This window comes from Oncorhynchus gorbuscha, linkage group LG17, assembly GCF_021184085.1.
Source record: "Oncorhynchus gorbuscha isolate QuinsamMale2020 ecotype Even-year linkage group LG17, OgorEven_v1.0, whole genome shotgun sequence".
NCBI classification, from domain to species: Eukaryota; Metazoa; Chordata; class Actinopteri; order Salmoniformes; family Salmonidae; genus Oncorhynchus; species Oncorhynchus gorbuscha.
Genome location: NC_060189.1, coordinates 1,353,174 through 1,374,775, shown reverse-complemented (window position 1 = coordinate 1,374,775; position 21,602 = coordinate 1,353,174). Strand labels below are relative to the sequence as shown.

Here is a 21,602-nt window from a genome sequence, read left to right as displayed (position 1 = left end):
CACAGCTGTCAACACTCACAGCTGTAATCTCTCTTAGAGACTCACCCAGGACTCACAGCTGTAATCTCCAGAAAGACTCACAGCTGTAATCTCTTTTAGAGACTCACAGGGGTAGAGACTCGTAATCTCTCTTAGAGACTCACCCAGAAAGACTCACCCTCCTGTACTCCCTGTTCACTCTTAGAGACTCACCCAGAAAGGCTCAGAGCGACTCACCCAGAAAGAGTAAGACTCACCCAGATTGACTAAGAGCTGAATCTCTATGTAAGCACGATCTCTCCAAAACACACCATTAAGTTTGTTGACGACACGACGGTGGTTGGCTTGATCACAGACGACGATGAGGGAGGAGGTCAGTGACTTGGAAGTGTAGTGCCAGGACAACAACCTCTCCTTCAACATCAGCAAGACAAAGTTGTTTGTGGACTACAGGAAATGGAGGTACGAGTGCCCCCCCCTCCTCCAGTACTGGTACCCCCTGCACATTGACTCAGTACTGGTACCCCCTGTATATTGACTCAGTACTGGTACCCCCTGCATGTTGACTCAGTACTGGTACCCCCTGTATATTGACTCAGTACTGGTACCCCCTGTATATTGACTCAGTTATCATTACTCATAGGTGTATTTATTCCTTGTGTTATAGAAAAATATGTTTTTTTCTTCTCTATAATGTTGGGAAGGGCGTAAGTAAGCATTTTGTTGTTATGCCGGGGTGTACACTACACTGCTATTAAAATCCTAACTTTGCTGAGCCTCACATTTAAAACAACAGTCTTTGACTCTCTACGATCTGGCACACACTACCAATATTCTGATATGGTGTAATTAATTAGAACAGACTGTAACTCAAAGCTGCCTCCTAAAAATGTTCACTCACGCTTGCCATACAGTTGACATTTTTCCCCAACATGTTGAATTGAATAACATGTAGGTTGAGTTATTAAAGGACTGGTGAACTTCAGAGCTGTAAAGATTTTTACACTTTGGTAAAAAAAAAAGGCAAGTAGAAACACATACTAGTAGACGTCATGGCTCCTGCTGGAGAGTCCACACGTTCCGGGCGATGTGAAACAACGTTGTCATGACGCTGGCTTCTTCTCTGGCGAGCTCTCATTGGCTACTGCTGATGACCGTTCTCAAAGCTTGTCGTTGCACATCTCACACTTCAACAGCATCGCAGATTTTGTGCCGGTCATTTTAATTAATTAATTAATTATTATTATTATTATTTTTTAAATATCAGGACATCGGACTGCTCAAAGATGGGATCGGTAGTCCTCAGATTGTGTCTCTGGACCGCTCACATTAAACGAGCGTTGGTAACGGCCGTGCGCCCTGATTAGGAAACGACATGGCGATTGTTTTAACGAAACGGCACGGGGATTGTTTTAAGGAAATGGCACGGGAATTGTTTTAACGAAACGGCACGGGGATTGTTTTAACGAAACGGCACGGGAATTGTTTTAACGACACAGCACGGGGATTGTTTTAACGAAAACGGCACGGGGATTGTTTTAACGAAAACGTGACAAATACATTTGTATTTTTTTATTACTGTTCAGGTCTGTACTCACTCTCCTCGTCATCATCGTCCATTACGGGTGGTCTGGCAGAGGGGAGCTGTTGAATCTCCCGACGGGTCTCGTCTGTGGACTGAAGGGGTCCCAGCTGATGCTCCTGATGCCCCATCCAGTTAGGGGTGAACCCTCCATCATCCTCCGGGGGGCTGAGAGGGGCCGGGCCTAGAGCCAGGGCTGGGGGGTGAGCATGGAGAGGTCAAAGTATTATACATGAGGGGGCGGTGAGCCCAGGGCTAGATAGGGCTGCTGCAGGGGCGGGAGAGAAGAATTCAGATGTTCTTTAAAAACCACTGGAGATGCCATAAAAAGAGGCATGTTTTGGTGTTCAATTGTGGCCTAGAGATGGAGGAGCTGCTGATGGGAGGGTAGAAAATAATCATCATTTTGGGGTGCAAGCGAGGCCAGGGCCTAAAGGAGGCTAACGGAGAAGGTAGAGAGGAATTGAAACGACCAGACACTACAGACTCACATTGACTCTCGACCTGAGTGATGGGGGCCTCTGTTGAGTTCTTCCTGGTCATTGGTCTGTGTCCGAGGCCAGTGTCTGCCATGTTGACCAGCCACACCATGGTCGCTGGGGAGGGAGGGACAGGATGGTACAGTAGACATTACATTACTCGGCAGTTATGGGCATTCATGTTTAAGGCAAGCAACAACAACAACATCTTAACTGTATACCAAATTCACTGCCTGTCTGAAAGCATGTGCTAGCTAGTGAAAACATATAGCATAGATAATACTAACAGGCAACACATGAGTTTCCAATCAATGACATATCAATCAACATATCATAATACCATATCATAATACCATATCATAATACCATATCATAATACCATACCATAATACCATATCATAATACCATATCATAATACCATATCATAATACCATATCATAATACTATAATACCATATCATAGTACCATATCATAATACCATAATACCATAACATAATACCATATCATAGTACCATAATACCATATCATAATACCATATCATAATACCATATCATAATACCATATAATAATACCATATCCATCAACATATCATAATACCATATCATAGTACCATAATACCATATCATAATACCATATCATAATACCATAATACCATATCATAGTACCATATCATAGTACCATATCATAATACCATATCCATCAACATATCATAATACCATATCATAATACCATATCATAATACCATATCCATCAACATATCATAATACCATATCATAATACCATATCATAATACTATAATACCATATCATAATACCATATCATAATACCATATCATAATACCATATCATAATACCATAATACCATATCATAGTACCATATCATAATACCATACCATAATACCATACCATAATACCATACCATAATACCATACCATAATACCATACCATAATACCATACCATAATACCATATCATAGTACCATATCATAATACCATATCATAATACCATATCATAATACCATACCATAATACCATATCATAATACCATACCATAATACCATATCATAATACCATACCATAATACCCATATCATAATACCATATCATAGTACCTTATCGTAGTACCTTATCATAGTACCTTATCATAATACCATGATACCATATCATAATACCATATCATAGTACCATATAATACCATAATACCATATCATAATACTATATCATAATACCATATCATAATACCAGTCAGTAACGGGTGTGGCCAAAATATCAGAATTACCATATCTCATTTGAAGGAGTGTCCACATACTTTTGTATATATAGTGTACTCCATAAATGTTTTTAAACTGGAACCGGTTGGGATCTTCAGACGACTCATGAGCCGTTGTTGTCCTAGAGCAAAACTACTCACACGCTCTTGCACGTTTTAGTGAGGGTCTCACCTTTCCACAGAGGGGTCATGTTAGAGTGGAGGCCAAATTGTTCGGTTGCTACAGACAGAAGGTGGCAGAAGAGAGGCTGTCAGTGTTGCCCAGCAACAGCCCCAGTGTTGCCCAGCAACAGCCCTAAAACATCACTGCTCTAGAGGAGATCTGCATGGAGGAATGGGCCAAAATCCCAGCAACAGTGTGTGAAAACCTTGTGAAGACTTACAGAAAACGTTTGACCTCTGTCATTGCCAAGAAAGGGTATATAACACAGTATTGAGATAAACTTTGTAGGTGACCAAATACTTATTTTCCACCATAATTTGCGAATAAATTCATTAAAATCCTACAATGTGATTTTCTGGTTTTTCTTCCTCATTTTGTCTGTCATAGTTGAAGTGTACCTATGATGACAATTACAGGCCTCTCTCATCTTTTTAAGTGGGAAAACTTGCACAATTGGTGGCTGACTAAATACTTTTTTGCCCCACTGTACAGACAGAAGGTGGCAGAAGAGGCTGTACAAACTTCAGACGAGTCTTGTGACGCTTTTGTGGGGGGTCGTAGGTCAAAAGGGAGAACACCATCGTGCTTGTGAGGGTGACCTTTCCATAATAGTATGAAGGCCAAACCGTTTGTGAGATCCCGAAAATCACATTTCACCGCAGATGTAGGTAGGGCGACATTAAACTGACAGGGATTTCTTTACGATGCTAATAAAGTTTCTGCGGGGGGCTCGAACATCGACTCATGGATCGTGTGCAATTCAGAGGGTGAATAGGCAAGAAAAAATATATAAGTGCCTTTGAACAGGGGTATGGTAGTAGGTGCCAGGCGCACCAGTTTGAGTCAAGAACTGCAACGCTGCTGGATTTTTCCACACAACCGTTTCCTATGTGTATCAAGAACGGCCCTCCACCCAAAGGACATCGAGCCAAACTGACACAATCATAGGTTTCACCTGGTCAGTCTACGCCATGGAAACACCAGGTGTTCCTAATGTTTTGTCCACTCGGTGTATATGTAATACAGGTTACAGGTGTTGATGTACGAGGTGTGACGTGCGTCTTACAGGAGTAGATGAGAGCAGGGAAGATGGGTTCGTTCCTCTCCTGGGCTGTCTCCACGAGGATACGTAGAGGACCTTTGGGGCAGAGCACTGCTAGCAGATCTATGGAGGGAGAAACAGGGGTCGTATTCATTAGGGCACCCCTAGCAGATCTATGGAGGGAGAAACAGGGGTCGTATTCATTAGGGCACCTCTAGCAGATCTATGGAGGGAGAAACAGGGGTCGTATTCATTAGGGCACCTCTAGCAGATCTATGGAGGGAGAAACAGGGGTCGTATTCATTAGGGCACCTCTAGCAGATCTATGGAGGGAGAAACAGGGGTCGTATTCATTAGGGCAACTCTAGCAGATCTATGGAGGGAGAAACAGGGGTCGTATTCATTAGGGCACCTCTATTTTCAGATCTATGGAGGGAGAAACAGGGGTTGCATTCATTAGGGCACCTCGTGGCAAAATGTTTTGTAACAGAAAATGTAAACAGGCATTTGTTATTGTACAGTTCAGATAACACACTGAAACAAGGAGAAGCTTTCTTCCATTTGGTGCCTAATGAATATGACGCAGAGCTTTGAGTCAGGACAGAATAGTGTTGGAGACAGAACAGAGGGTGCTTTGAGAGAGAGAGTCCCAGTAGAAATATTTCATCCGAGTTGAGGAATGTCTGAGACTGGGTGTAAACTCTTTATCAACACCAACGAAAGGGAGAACACAGATGGAATCAGGACAAGTAGTGTTGGACCCAAAACACAAGGCTCTTTGGGACCGAGACCAAGTAAAAAATATTTTATCTGATTTAAAAGACATTTCTGAGGCTGGGTAGGTGAAAACTCTGACCACCAGCACTGTTACCCCCACCAAACCAACATAGACCACCTTTACCCCCAACAAACATAAACCGACCACTGTTACTTACCCCCACCAACCCAAAACAGACCACTGTTACCCCCAACAAACGTAAACCGACCACTGTTACCCCCAATAAACTAAACCTAAGCCCTACCACTGTTACCCCCAACAAACCTAAACCGACCACTGTTACCCCCACCAAACCAAACCTAAACCGACCACTGTTCTACCTCAAGCTAAACACTTTTAGGTTAAATAAATCTACAATGACCACTATTCTGTCGTGGCCGTTATTCTCCGACAGTGGTTGTGTCCCAACTGGCCCCCTATTCCCTATATAGTGCACTACTTTAGACCAGAGCCCTATGGCCCCCTATTCCCTATATAGTGCACTACTTTAGACCAGATCCCTATTCCCTATATAGTGCACTACTTTAGACCAGAGCCCTATTCCCTATATAGTACACTACTTTAGACCAGAACCCTATTCCCTATATAGAGCACTACTTTAGACCAGGGCCTATTCTCTATATAGTGCACTACTTTAGACCAGACCTCTATGGTGCCTGGTCAGAAGTAGTGCACTAGATAGGGAATAGGGGGCCATTTGGGAGAACGCTTCGGGAAGGGGCAGCTTTAAGAGGAAATCTGGTCCTATCCAAGGTTGTCTAAATTAAGAATGTCTTAACCTCAGCTGTCATGACGTTCTCTACCCGCCTACTTCCTGTCTCAGATGGGTGTTTCCTGTTTGTCGACCAGTCAGATCCTTCCTTTCAACAACAACAACGGTCAGGAAATCTCGTCTGAAGAGGACTTGAGATCGATAGAGAAAAATAAATGGAGCAACTAGAGAGATAGGTCATCTTCACAAAGAGAAACATGGAGGAGGGGTTGTGTCCCTATCTCCTTTGTCCTGAAGTGTACACTCATTCACTACATTCCACATGTCTAAAACTATTGTATCGGTAGAGGCATGGGCTAGAGGGAGTTTCCACCATGTTTCTTAGACCAGTCTTTTCCTTTCGAGTCAAAGAAGGGAAGTGAACAAGTGTACACTTTGGACAGAAGGAGAGATAATTGGGAACGTGGCTACAGTCTCACAGTGAGAGACCTGTATACGAGCCAAAGACTCAAGCCGGAAGTCTCACCATAGACAGATATAACGGCCAGGATGAGCCAGGCGGTCCACTCAGGAAGGTACTTGATGAAGACCAGAGCCATGAGAGCAGAGATCATGATGAGGTAGGCCTGCTGCAGACGGAGAGGCCCCTTCCAGTGGATACAGATCATCCCTACCACCCCGAAGTTCCAGACGATCACAGCCAAGGTGATCCAGTCCATCGCCGCGTTGTACGTCTTCAACACTTCCCTGGGGGAGGACAAGAGTCTGTTACGTTTAGGAGGACGGAGGAGAGAGGACAGGGGGAGGACAAGAGTCTGTTACGTTTAGGAGGACGGAGGACAGAGGGAGGACAAGAGTCTGTTACGTTTAGGAGGACGGAGGACAGAGGACAGGGGGAGGACAAGAGTCTGTTACGTTTAGGAGGACAGAGGGCAGAGGACAGAGGACAGGGGGAGGACAAGAGTCTGTTACGTTTAGGAGGACAGAGGACAGAGGGCAGAGGACAGAGGACAGGGGGAGGACAAGAGTCTGTTACGTTTAGGAGGACGGAGGACAGAGGACAGGGGAGGACAAGAGTCTGTTACGTTTAGGAGGACAGAGGACAGAGGACAGGGGAGGACAAGAGTCTGTTACGTTTAGGAGGACGGAGGACAGAGGACAGGGGGAGGACAAGAGTCTGTTACGTTTAGGAGGACGGAGGACAGAGGACAGGGGGAGGACAAGAGTCTGTTACGTTTAGGAGGACAGAGGACAGGGGGAGGACAAGAGTCTGTTACGTTTAGGAGGACAGAGGACAGGGGGAGGACAAGAGTCTGTTACGTTTAGGAGGACGGAGGACAGAGGACAGGGGGAGGACAAGAGTCTGTTACGTTTAGGAGGACGGAGGACAGAGGACAGAGGACAGGGGGAGGACAAGAGTCTGTTACGTTTAGGAGGACAGAGGGCAGAGGACAGAGGACAGGGGGAGGACAAGAGTCTGTTACGTTTAGGAGGACAGAGGACAGAGGGCAGAGGACAGAGGACAGGGGGAGGACAAGAGTCTGTTACGTTTAGGAGGACAGAGGACAGAGGGCAGAGGATAGAGGACAGGGGGAGGACAAGACTCTGTTACGTTTAGGAGGACGGAGGACAGAGGACAGGGGGAGGACAAAAGTCTGTTACGTTTAGGAGGACAGAGGAAGGACAAGAGTCTGTTACATTTAGGAGGACGGAGGACAGAGGACAGGGGGAGGACAAGAGTCTGTTACGTTTAGGAGGACGGAGGACAGAGGACAGGGGGAGGACAAGAGTCTGTTACGTTTAGGAGGACAGAGGACAGAGGGAGGACAAGAGTCTGTTACGTTTAGGAGGACGGAGGACAGAGGACAGAGGGAGGACAAGAGTCTGTTACGTTTAGGAGGACGGAGGACAGAGGACAGGGGGAGGACAAGAGTCTGTTACGTTTAGGAGGACAGAGGACGGCAGGGTAGCCTAGTGGTTAGAGTGTAGAGGAGGCAGGGTAGCCTAGTGGTTAGAGTGTAGAGGAGGCAGGTAACCTAGTGGTTAGAGTGTAGAGGAGGCAGGTAGCCTAGTGGTTAGAGGAGGCAGGGTAACCTAGTGGTTAGAGTGTAGAGGAGGCAGGTAGCCTAGTGGTTAGAGTGTAGAGGAGGCAGGTAGTCTAGTGGTTAGAGTGTAGAGGAGGCAGGTAGCCTAGTGGTTAGAGTGTAGAGGAGGCAGGTAGCCTAGTGGTTAGAGTGTAGAGGAGGCAGGTAACCTAGTGGTTAGAGGAGGCAGGTAGCCTAGTGGTTAGAGGAGGCAGGTAGCCTAGTGGTTAGAGGAGGCAGGTAGCCTATTGGTTAGAACCTAGTGGTTGCAGAGGAGGCAGGTAGCCTAGTGGTTAGAGGAGGCAGGTAGCCTAGTGGTTAGAGGAGGCAGGTAGCCTAGTGGTTAGAGTGTAGAGGAGGCAGGTAGCCTAGTGGTTAGAGTGTAGAGGAGGCAGGTAGCCTAGTGGTTAGAGTGTAGAGGAGGCAGGTAGCCTAGTGGTTAGAGTGTAGAGGAGGCAGGTAGCCTAGTGGTTAGAGTGTAGAGGAGGCAGGTAGCCTAGTGGTTAGAGTGTAGAGGAGGCAGGTAGCCTAGTGGTTAGAGAGGAGGCAGGTAGCCTAGTGGTTAGAGGAGGCAGGTAGCCTAGTGGTTAGAGTGTAGAGGAGGCAGTGTAGCCTAGTGATTAGAGCCTTGAATTAGTAACCGAAAGGTTGCAGGTTCAAATCCCGAGCTGACAAGGTAAAAATCTGTTGTTCTGCCCCTGAACAGGCAGACAATAAGAATTTGTTTTTAACTGACTTGCCTAGTTAAATAAAGGTAAAATAATAAATAAAATAAAAATCTGCCCAGTCACACTCTTACACAGCAGATTCACCGATGACTTGAAATATATGTGATTGAAAAGAGAGAATAAGATATCGAAGAATGAAGGGACTCACTTGAGGTATATGAAGGAGAAGAAGAACAGGAGGAGTAGAGAGGAGAGGAACAGCCAGCCTTGGATCACCTGAAGGGACACGCAGAGATCAATAACAGCCAACTGTCTGTGTAACATGTTCAGCTAGTCACTGTATCTAGACACACACAGGAGAGGACTGGGTAAGAGATGCTACAGGGATGAGTGACACCGGGGTTGTGTTCATCAGCCAACAAGCGGAAGAAAACAGACAGGAAAAGGGACAACTTCCTGGACTTGTCTATCAAGTTCAGGAAGTTAAACGTTTTTGATACGCTGGTTGCAAACTGATTTACTTTGTGTTTTACCCTAATGAATACGCCCCTACTGGCCCTGTAGCAGCATCTCTCTTACCCTGTAGCATCTCTCTTACCCTGCAGCATCTCTCTTACCCTGTAGCATCTCTCTTACCCTGTAGCATCTCTCTTACCCTGCAGCATCTCTCTTACCCTGTAGCATCTCTCTTACCCTGCAGCATCTCTCTTACCCTGTAGCATCTCTCTTACCCTGCAGCATCTCTTACCCTGTAGCATCTCTCTTACCCTGTAGCATCTCTCTTACCCTGTAGCATCTCTCTTACCCTGTAGCATCTCTCTTACCCTGTAGCAGTGGTACTTGTATAGCATCTCTTACCCTGTAGCAGCGGTACTTGTATAGCATCTCTTATCCTGTAGCATCTATTACCCTGTAGCAGTGGTACTTGTATAGCATCTCTTACCCTGCAGCATCTATTACCCTGTAGCAGTGGTACTTGTATAGCATCTCTTACCCTGTAGCAGTGGATCTTGTATAGCATCTCTTACCCTCTAGCAGCGGTACTTGTATAGCATCTCTTATCCTGTAGCATCTCTTACCCTGTAGCATCTCTTACCCTGCAGCATCTCTTACCCTGTAGCATCTCTTACCCAGCAGCATCTCTTACCCTGCAGCATCTATTACCCTGTAGCATCTATTACCCTGTAGCATCTCTTACCCTGTAGCATCTCTTACCCTGCAGCATCTCTTACCCTGCAGCATCTCTTACCCTGTAGCATCTATTACCCTGCAGCATCTCTTACCCTGTAGCAGTGGTACTTGTATAGCATCTCTTACCCTGTAGCAGCGGTACTTGTATAGCATCTCTTATCCTGTAGCATCTCTTACCCTGTAGCATCTCTTACCCTGCAGCATCTCTTACCCTGCAGCATCTCTTACCCTGTAGCATCTATTAGCCTGCAGCATCTCTTAACATGTAGCGGTGGTACTTGTATAGCATCTCTTACCCTGTAGCATCTCTTATCCTGTAGCATCTCTTACCCTGCAGCATCTCTTACCCTGCAGCATCTCTTACCCTGCAGCATCTCTTACCCTGTAGCATCTCTTACCCTGTAGCATCTCTTACCCTGTAGCATCTCTTACCCTGTAGCATATCTTATCCTGTAGCATTTCTTTTACACTGCAGCATCTCTTACCCTGTAGCAGTGGTACTTGTATAGCATCTCTTACCCTGTAGCAGTGGTACTTGTATAGCATCTCTTACCCTGTAGCAGCGGTACTTGTATAGCATCTCTTATCCTGTAGCATCTATTACCCTGTAGCAGTGGTACTTGTATAGCATCTCTTACCCTGCAGCATCTATTACCCTGTAGCAGTGGTACTTGTATAGCATCTCTTACCCTGTAGCAGTGGAACTTGTATAGCATCTCTTACCCTGTAGCATCTCTCTTACCCTGTAGCAGTGGTACTTGTATAGCATCTCTTATCCTGTAGCATCTCTTATCCTGTAGCATCTCTTACCCTGTAGCATCTCTTACCCTGTAGCATCTCTTACCCTGTAGCATCTCTTACCCTGCAGCATCTCTTACCCTGCAGCATCTCTTACCCTGCAGCATCTCTTACCCTGTAGCAGCGGTACTTGTATAGCATCTCTTACCCTGTAGCATCTCTTACCCTGTAGCATCTCTTACCCTGCAGCATCTCTTACCCTGCAGCATCTCTTACCCTGCAGCATCTCTTACCCTGCAGCATCTCTTACCCTGCAGCATCTCTTAGCCTGCAGCATCTCTTAGCCTGCAGCATCTCTTAGCCTGCAGCATCTTTTACCCTGTAGCATCTCTTACCCTGTAGCATCTCTTACCCTACAGCATCTCTTACCCTGTAGCATCTCTTACCCTGCAGCATCTATTACCCTGTAGCATCTATTACCCTGTAGCATCTCTTACCCTGTAGCATCTCTTACCCTGCAGCATCTCTTACCCTGCAGCATCTCTTACCCTGTAGCATCTATTACCCTGCAGCATCTCTTACCCTGTAGCAGTGGTACTTGTATAGCATCTCTTACCCTGTAGCAGCGGTACTTGTATAGCATCTCTTACCCTGTAGCATCTCTTACCCTGCAGCATCTCTTACCCTGCAGCATCTCTTACCCTGCAGCATCTATTACCCTGCAGCATCTCTTACCCTGCAGCATCTCTTACCCTGCAGCATCTCTTACCCTGTAGCATCTCTTACCCTGTAGCATATCTTATCCTGTAGCATATCTTATCCTGTAGCATTTCTTTTACACTGCAGCATCTCTTACCCTGTAGCAGTGGTACTTGTATAGCATATCTTACCCTGCAGCATCTCTTACCCTGCAACATCTATTACCCTGTAGCATCTCTTACCCTGTAGCATATCTTATCCTGTAGCATTTCTTTTACACTGCAGCATCTCTTACCCTGTAGCAGTGGTACTTGTATAGCATCTCTTACCCCGCAGCATCTCTTACCCTGTAGCAGTGGTACTTGTATAGCATCTCTTACCCTGTAGCAGTGGTACTTGTATAGCATCTCTTACCCTGTAGCAGCGGTACTTGTATAGCATCTCTTATCCTGTAGCATCTATTACCCTGTAGCATCTCTTACCCTGTAGCATATCTTATCCTGTAGCATTTCTTTTACACTGCAGCATCTCTTACCCTGTAGCAGTGGTACTTGTATAGCATCTCTTACCCCGCAGCATCTCTTACCCTGTAGCAGTGGTACTTGTATAGCATCCCTTACCCTGTAGCAGTGGAACTTGTATAGCATCTCTTACCCTGTAGCAGCGGTACTTGTATAGCATCTCTTATCCTGTAGCATCTATTACCCTGTAGCAGTGGTACGTGTCTAGCATCTCTTACCCTGCAGCATCTATTACCCTGTAGCAGTGGTACTTGTATAGCATCTCTTACCCTGTAGCAGTGGATCTTGTATAGCATTTCTTACCCTGTAGCAGCGGTACTTGTATAGCATCTCTTATCCTGTAGCATCTCTTATCCTGTAGCATCTCTTACCCTGTAGCATCTCTTACCCTGTAGCATCTCTTACCCTGCAGCATCTCTTACCCTGCAGCATCTCTTACCCTGCAGCATCTCTTACCCTGTAGCATCTCTTACCCTGCAGCATCTATTACCCTGTAGCATCTCTTACCCTGCAGCATCTCTTACCCTGCAGCATCTCTTACCCTGTAGCAGTGGTACTTGTATAGCATCTCTTACCCTGTAGCAGCGGTACTTGTATAGCATCTCTTATCCTGTAGCATCTCTTACCCTGTAGCATCTCTTACCCTGTAGCATCTCTTACCCTGCAGCATCTCTTACCCTGCAGCATCTATTACCCTGTAGCATCTCTTACCCTGCAACATCTCTTACCCTGCAGCATCTCTTACCCTGTAGCATCTATTACCCTGTAGCATATCTTATCCTGTAGCATTTCTTTTACACTGCAGCATCTCTTACCCTGTAGCAGTGGTACTTGTATAGCATCTCTTACCCTGCAGCATCTCTTACCCTGTAGCAGTGGTACTTGTATAGCATCTCTTACCCTGTAGCATCTCTTACCCTGTAGCAGTGGTACTTGTATAGCATCTCTTACCCTGTAGCAGTGGTACTTGTATAGCATCTCTTACCCTGCAGCATCTCTTACCCTGTAGCATCTCTTACCCTGTAGCAGTGGTACTTGTATAGCATCTCTTACCCTGTAGCAGCGGTACTTGTATAGCATCTCTTACCCTGTAGCAGCGGTACTTGTATAGCATCTCTTACCCTGTAGCATCTATTACCCTGTAGCAGTGGTACTTGTATAGCATCTCTTACCCTGCAGCATCTCTTACCCTGCAGCAGTGGTACTTGTATAGCATCTCTTACCCTGTAGCAGCGGTACTTGTATAGCATCTCTTACCCTGTAGCAGTGGTACTTGTATAGCATCTCTTACCCTGCAGCATCTCTTACCCTGTAGCATCTCTTACCCTGTAGCAGTGGTACTTGTATAGCATCTCTTACCCTGTAGCAGCGGTACTTGTATAGCATCTCTTACCCTGTAGCAGCGGTACTTGTATAGCATCTCTTACCCTGTAGCATCTATTACCCTGTAGCAGTGGTACTTGTATAGCATCTCTTACCCTGCAGCATCTCTTACCCTGCAGCAGTGGTACTTGTATAGCATCTCTTACCCTGTAGCAGCGGTACTTGTATAGCATCTCTTACCCTGTAGCAGTGGTACTTGTATAGCATCGCTTACCCTGTAGCAGTGGTACTTGTATAGCATCTCTTACCCTGTAGCAGCGGTACTTGTATAGCATCTCTTATCCTGTAGCATCTATTACCCTGTAGCATCTCTTACCCTGTAGCATATCTTATCCTGTAGCATTTCTTTTACACTGCAGCATCTCTTACCCTGTAGCAGTGGTACTTGTATAGCATCTCTTACCCTGTAGCAGCGGTACTTGTATAGCATCTCTTACCCTGTAGCAGCGGTACTTGTATAGCATCTCTTACCCTGTAGCATCTATTACCCTGTAGCAGTGGTACTTGTATAGCATCTCTTACCCTGCAGCATCTCTTACCCTGCAGCAGTGGTACTTGTATAGCATCTCTTACCCTGTAGCAGCGGTACTTGTATAGCATCTCTTACCCTGTAGCAGTGGTACTTGTATAGCATCGCTTACCCTGTAGCAGTGGTACTTGTATAGCATCTCTTACCCTGTAGCAGCGGTACTTGTATAGCATCTCTTATCCTGTAGCATCTATTACCCTGTAGCATCTCTTACCCTGTAGCATATCTTATCCTGTAGCATTTCTTTTACACTGCAGCATCTCTTACCCTGTAGCAGTGGTACTTGTATAGCATCTCTTACCCCGCAGCATCTATTACCCTGTAGCAGTGGTACTTGTATAGCATCTCTTACCCTGTAGCAGTGGAACTTGTATAGCATCTCTTACCCTGTAGCAGCGGTACTTGTATAGCATCTCTTATCCTGTAGCATCTATTACCCTGTAGCAGTGGTACGTGTATAGCATCTCTTACCCTGCAGCATCTATTACCCTGTAGCAGTGGTACTTGTATAGCATCTCTTACCCTGTAGCAGTGGAACTTGTATAGCATTTCTTACCCTGTAGCAGCGGTACTTGTATAGCATCTCTTACCCTGTAGCATCTCTTACCCTGCAGCATCTCTTACCCTGCAGCATCTCTTACCCTGCAGCATCTCTTACCCTGCAGCATCTCTTACCCTGTAGCATCTCTTACCCTGTAGCATCTCTTACCCTGCAGCATCTATTACCCTGTAGCATCTCTTACCCTGCAGCATCTCTTACCCTGCAGCATCTCTTACCCTGTAGCAGTGGTACTTGTATAGCATCTCTTACCCTGTAGCAGCGGTACTTGTATAGCATCTCTTATCCTGTAGCATCTCTTACCCTGTAGCATCTCTTACATTTACATTTACATTTAAGTCATTTAGCAGACGCTCTTATCCAGAGCGACTTACAAATCTTACCCTGCAGCATATCTTACCCTGTAGCATCTCTTACCCTGCAACAGCTCTTACCCTGCAGCATCTCTTACCCTGTAGCATCTATTACCCTGTAGCATATCTTATCCTGTAGCATTTATTTTACACTGCAGCATCTCTTACCCTGTAGCAGTGGTACTTGTATAGCATCTCTTACCCTGTAGCATCTCTTACCCTGTAGCAGTGGTACTTGTATAGCATCTCTTACCCTGTAGCATCTCTTACCCTGTAGCAGTGGTACTTGTATAGCATCTCTTACCCTGTAGCAGCAGTACTTGTATAGCATCTCTTACCCTGTAGCAGTGGTACTTGTATAGCATCTCTTACCCTGCAGCATCTCTTACCCTGTAGCATCTCTTACCCTGTAGCATCTCTTACCCTGCAGCATCTCTTACCCCGTAGCATCTCTTACCCTGCAGCATCTCTTACCCTGCAGCATCTCTTACCCTGTAGCATCTCTTACCCTGTAGCATCTCTTACCCTGCAGCATCTCTTACCCTGTAGCATCTCTTACCCTGCAGCATCTCTTACCCTGTAGCAGCAGTACTTGTATAGCATCTCTTACCCTGTAGCAGTGGTACTTGTATAGCATCTCTTACCCTGCAGCATCTCTTACCCTGTAGCATCTCTTACCCTGCAGCATCTCTTACCCTGTAGCAGTGGTACTTGTATAGCATCTCTTACCCTGTAGCATCTCTTACCCTGTAGCAGTGGTACTTGTATAGCATCTCTTACCCTGCAGCATCTCTTACCCTGCAGCAGTGGTACTTGTATAGCATCTCTTACCCTGTAGCAGCGGTACTTGTATAGCATCTCTTACCCTGTAGCAGCGGTACTTGTATAGCATCTCTTACCCTGTAGCAGCGGTACTTGTATAGCATCTCTTACCCTGTAGCAGCGGTACTTGTATAGCATCTCTTACCCTGCAGCATCTCTTACCCTGTAGCAGCGGTACTTGTATAGCATCTCTTACCCTGTAGCAGCGGTACTTGTATAGCATCTCTTACCCTGTAGCATCTCTCTTACCCTGTAGCAGCGGTACTTGTATAGCATCTCTTACCCTGTAGCAGTGGTACTTGTATAGCATCTCTTACCCTGCAGCATCTCTTACCCTGTAGCAGCGGTACTTGTACAGCATCTCTTACCCTGCAGCAGCGGTACTTGTACAGCATCTCTTACCCTGCAGCAGCGGTACTTGTACAGCATCTCTTACCCTGTAGCAGCGGTACTTGTACAGCATCTCTTACCCTGCAGCAGCGGTACTTGTACAGCATCTCTTACCCTGCAGCATCTCTTACCCTGTAGCAGCGGTACTTGTATAGCATCTCTTACCCTGTAGCAGCGGTACTTGTATAGCAGCACCAGCACCATGGTCATGACTATGATGACACTGATCATGATGGTGGCGTTGAGGACTGAGTTGAGGGCTCGCTGCCCTATTGTGTCTGTGTCCTCGGGGAATGGGGTGTATATCCTGGGAAACACATCACATGTCAGACAGGTATCAACATCCTGGACAACTCATAACAGAAGATTAGACTCATCACATTGGACTCATCACATTAGATCATTCCAGAATATGTTAGTGTCAGACAACCATCAGAAATACTCAAACACCATCCTTTGTGAATCCTCACTTTGCTGCTATTGTTATTATAATAATATTGTCTGTTTCTCCAGCTGCTGGATTATCTTGTCTGCATTTCTCCAGCTGCTGGATTATCTTGTCTGTTTCTCCAGCTGCTGGATTATCTTGTCTGTTTCTCCAGCTGCTTGATTATCTTGTCTGCATTTCTCCAGCTGCTTGATTATCTTGTCTGTTTCTCCAGCTGCTTGATTATCTTGTCTGTTTCTCCAGCTGCTTGATTATCTTGTCTGTTTCTCCAGCTGCTTGATTATCTTGTCTGCTTTTCTCCAGCTGCTTGATTATCTTGTCTGTTTCTCCAGCTGCTTGATTATCTTGTCTGTTTCTCCAGCTGCTTGATTATCTTGTCTGTTTTTCTCCAGCTTGATTATCTTGTCTGTTTTTCTCCAGCTGCTTGATTATCTTGTCTGTTTTTCTCCAGCTGCTTGATTATCTTGTCTGTTTCTCCAGCTGCTGGATTATCTTGTCTGTTTCTCCAGCTGCTGGATTATCTTGTCTGTTTCTCCAGCTGCTGGATTATCTTGTCTGTTTTTCTCCAGCTGCTTGATTATCTTGTCTGTTTCTCCAGCTGCTTGATTATCTTGTCTGTTTTTCTCCAGCTGCTTGATTATCTTGTCTGTGTTTCTCCAGCTGCTGGATTATCTTGTCTGTTTTTCTCCAGCTGCTGGATTATCTTGTCTGTTTTTCTCCAGCTGCTTGATTATCTTGTCTGTTTCTCCAGCTGCTTGATTATCTTGTCTGTTTTTCTCCAGCTGCTTGATTATCTTGTCTGTTTTTCGCCAGCTGCTTGATTATCTTGTCTGTTTTTCGCCAGCTGCTTGATTATCTTGTCTGTTTCTCCAGCTGCTTGATTATCTTGTCTGTTTCTCCAGCTGCTTGATTATCTTGTCTGTTTTTCTCCAGCTTGATTATCTTGTCTGTTTTTCTCCAGCTGCTTGATTATCTTGTCTGTTTCTCCAGCTGCTTGATTATCTTGTCTGTTTCTCCAGCTGCTTGATAATATTGTCTGTTTCTCCAGCTGCTTGATTATCTTGTCTGTTTCTCCAGCTGCTTGATTATCTTGTCTGTTTTTCTCCAGCTGCTTGATTATCTTGTCTGTTTTTCTCCAGCTGCTTGATTATCTTGTCTGTTTTTCTCCAGCTGCTTGATTATCTTGTCTGTTTCTCCAGCTGCTTGATTATCTTGTCTGTTTTTCTCCAGCTGCTTGATTATCTTGTCTGTTTTTCTCCAGCTGCTTGATTATCTTGTCTGTTTCTCCAGCTGCTTGATTATCTTGTCTGTGTTTCCAACTGATTTATGATGAACAGCCCATAAGTAAACAAACTGAACAATGTATCTTCTTCGTTAGCAGGCCAGCCACATTTCCTGTACTTCTGTTAGTAAAGACTGTAGATGTATGCTGATATTTCGTCATCAAGGTGTTGTGTGTCGCACTATCGCCATCTAGTGGCTCTGCTAGTCAACTGCACCAACAACCCTAACCCCAGGGACAACATGAACATGAAGCCTCGTCTCAGGGTTCCAACAACCCTAACCCCAGAGACAACATGAAGCCTCGTCTCAGGGTTCCAACAACCCTAACCCCAGAGACAACATGAAGCCTCGTCTCAGGGTTCCAACAACCCTAACCCCAGAGACAACATGAAGCCTCGTCTCAGGGTTCCAACAACCCTAACCCCAGAGACAACATGAAGCCTCGTCTCAGGGTTCCAACAACCCTAACCCCAGAGACAACATGAAGCCTCGTCTCAGGGTTCCAACAACCCTAACCCCAGAGACAACATGAAGCCTCGTCTCAGGGTTCCAACAACCCTAACCCCAGAGACAACATGAAGCCTCGTCTCAGGGTTCCAACAACCCTAACCCCAGAGACAACATGAAGCCTCGTCTCAGGGTTCCAACAACCCTAACCCCAGAGACAACATGAAGCCTCGTCTCAGGGTTCCAACAACCCTAACCCCAGAGACAACATGAAGCCTCGTCTCAGGGTTCCAACAACCCTAACCCCAGAGACAACATGAAGCCTCGTCTCAGGGTTCCAACAACCCTAACCCCAGAGACAACATGAAGCCTCGTCTCAGGGTTCCAACAACCCTAACCCCAGAGACAACATGAAGCCTCGTCTCAGGGTTCCAACAACCCTAACCCCAGGGACAACATGAAGCCTCGTCTCAGGGTTCCAACAACCCTAACCCCAGGGACAACATGAAGCCTCGTCTCAGGGTTCCAACAACCCTAACCCCAGGGACAGCTGGAGCCTCGTCTCAGGGTTCCAACAACCCTAACCCCAGAGACAACATGAAGCCTCGTCTCAGGGTTCCAACAACCCTAACCCCAGAGACAACATGAAGCCTCGTCTCAGGGTTCCGACAACCCTAACCCCAGGGACAGCTGGAGCCTCGTCTCAGGGTTCCAACAACCCTAACCCCAGAGACAACATGAAGCCTCGTCTCAGGGTTCCGACAACCCTAACCCCAGGGACAGCTGGAGCCTCGTCTCAGGGTTCCAACAACCCTAACCCCAGAGACAACATGAAGCCTCGTCTCAGGGTTCCAACAACCCTAACCCCGGGGACAGCTGGAGCCTCGTCTCAGGGTTCCAACAACCCTAACCCCAGAGACAACATGAAGCCTCGTCTCAGGGTTCCAACAACCCTAACCCCGGGGACAACCTGAGGCCTTGTCTCAGGGTTCCAACAACCCTAACCCCAGAGACAACATGAAGCCTCGTCTCAGGGTTCCAACAACCCTAACCCCAGGGACAGCTGGAGCCTCGTCTCAGGGTTCCAACAACCCTAACCCCGGGGACAACCTGAGGCCTTGTCTCAGGGTTCCAACAACCCTAACCCCAGAGACAACATGAAGCCTCGTCTCAGGGTTCCAACAACCCTAACCCCGGGGACAGCTGGAGCCTCGTCTCAGGGTTCCAACAACCCTAACCCCAGGGACAACATGAAGCCTCGTCTCAGGGTTCCAACAACCCTAACCCCAGGGACAACATGAAGCCTCGTCTCAGGGTTCCAACAACCCTAACCCCAGGGACAGCTGGAGCCTCGTCTCAGGGTTCCAACAACCCTAACCCCAGAGACACCATGGAGCCTCGTCTCAGGGTTCCAACAACCCTAACCCTGGGGACAACATGGAGCCTCGTCTCAGGGTTCCAACAACCCTAACCCCGGAGACAACCAAAACGTCGTTGGTACTTACAGCCTCTGTCCATCGTTCTGGGTGTAGAAGCTGACGGACTTGATGGTTGCCACGACGACCACCATGCAGAGCGTGACAGGGACGAACAGCATGATGACGTGTTTGGCCCCGTACTTCAGCGTCAGCTCCTCATCTTCGTCTTCCTCACTCTCTACCACCTGCGGGGTGCGTTGTGGGGGAGCCTGTCCGTTCTGTTCCGCCCCACCCCCTCCACCCCTGGACCGCACCCCAGTCACCCCAGGCTCAGGGTGCTGGTTCTGGGTTGGTACCGGAGCCTCAGTCACCTGGAGGAGGAACAGAAGGGGACATAAATACACACCTCTAGGGTCAGTCTGCAGAACAAGGAAACATTTACATTATAGTAATTTAGCAGACTCTCTGATCCAGAGCCACTACAGTAGTGAGTCATTTAACAGACTCTCTGATCCAGAGCCACTACAGTAGTGAGTCATTTAACAGACTCTCTGATCCAGAGCCACTACAGTAGTGAGTCATTTAACAGACTCTCTAATCCAGAGCCACTATAGTAGTGAGTCATTTAACAGACTCTCTGATCCAGAGCCACTACAGTAGTGAGTCATTTAGCAGACTCTCTGATCCAGAGCGTTTCTAGGGGTTAGGGATAAATCTCCTTCACGGAGTCAACAAAGAAAGGGGAGGGATTGAGGAAGGTTAGGGTTAGGGCTGGGGGTTAGAGTTGGGGGTTAGGGTTGAGGGTTGAGGGATTGAGGGTTGAGGGTTAGGGTCAGGGGATTGAGGAAGGTCAGGGTTAGGGTTGAGGGTTAGGGTTGAGGGGTTGAGGAAGGTTAGGGTTAGGGTTGAGGGATTGAGGAAGGTTAGGGTTAGGGTTGAGGAAGGTTAGGGTTAGGGTTGAGGGATTGAGGAAGGTTAGGGTTAAGGTTAGGGTTGAGGGGTTGAGGAAGGTTAGGGTTAGGGTTGAGGGTTGAGGAAGGTTAGGGTTAGGGTTAAGGTTAAGGTTAAGGTTAGGGTTAGGGTTAGGGGGGTTAGGGTTGGGGGTTAGGGTTAGGGTTAGGGTTGAGGGATTGAGGAAGGTTAGGGTTAGGGTTAAGGTTAGGGTTGGGGGTTAGGGTTGGGGGTTAGGGTTAAGGTTAGGGTTAAGGTTGGGGGTTGAGGGATTAGGGTTAGGGTTAGGGTTAGGTCGTCACCAATGATGACATTTACTCCAGTAACAATAACAGTATTACTGTGTCACACTTATCAGGCCAGCCACGTTAGTGTATGACCACCACAGAACTAAAGAAACCACCACAGAACTAAAGAGACCACCACAGAACTAAAGAGACCACCACAGAACTAAAGACCACCACAGAAATATAGAGACCACCACAGAACTAAAGACCACCACAGAAATATAGAGACCACCACAGATCTAAAGATCACCACAGAACTAAATAGACCACCACAGAACTAAATAGAACTAAAGAGACCACCACAGAACTAAATAGACCACCACAGAACTAAAGAGACCACCACAGAACTAAATAGACCACCACAGAACTAAAGAGACCACCACAGAACTAAAGAGACCACCACAGAACTAAATAGAACGAAATAGACAAGCACAGAACTAAAGACCACCACAGAACTAAAGACCACCAAAGAACTAAATAGACCACCACAGAACTAAAGGCTGTCAGGACAGACAGGCACATCTAGGGAGAGTGTTGCAGTGCCAAGGCTGTGGGGACAGACAGCACATCTAGGGAGAGTGTTGAGGTGCCAAGGCTGTCGGGTCAGAGAGGCCCATCTAGGGAGAGTGTTGAGGTGCCAAGGCTTTCGGGACAGACAGGCCCATCTAGGGAGAGTGTTGAGGTGCCAAGGCTGTCGGGACAGACAGGCCCATCTAGGGAGAGTGTTGAGGTGCCAAGGCTGTGAGGACAGACAGGCCCATCTAGGGAGTGTTGAGGTGCCAAGGCTGTGGGGACAGACAGGCCCATCTAGGGAGAGTGTTGAGGTGC

At 46.7% G+C, this 21,602-nt stretch overlaps 1 protein-coding gene across 2 annotated transcripts in view; it reads right to left on the bottom strand.

Annotated features, from left to right (window-relative positions):
- psen1 (presenilin 1) overlaps nt 1-21,602 on the bottom strand; it is a 41,921-nt gene that overhangs the window by 9,674 nt on the left and 10,645 nt on the right. For both annotated transcript variants that reach the window (XM_046309582.1, XM_046309581.1), the window contains exons 3-9: nt 19,624-19,907; nt 16,105-16,246; nt 8,963-9,030; nt 6,529-6,749; nt 4,537-4,635; nt 2,053-2,157; nt 1,578-1,757 (exon numbers count right to left, since the gene is read on the bottom strand). In XM_046309582.1, coding sequence (XP_046165538.1) covers nt 1,578-1,757; nt 2,053-2,157; nt 4,537-4,635; nt 6,529-6,749; nt 8,963-9,030; nt 16,105-16,246; nt 19,624-19,907 — 1,099 coding nt within the window. The remainder of the gene's footprint in view (nt 1-1,577; nt 1,758-2,052; nt 2,158-4,536; nt 4,636-6,528; nt 6,750-8,962; nt 9,031-16,104; nt 16,247-19,623; nt 19,908-21,602) is intronic.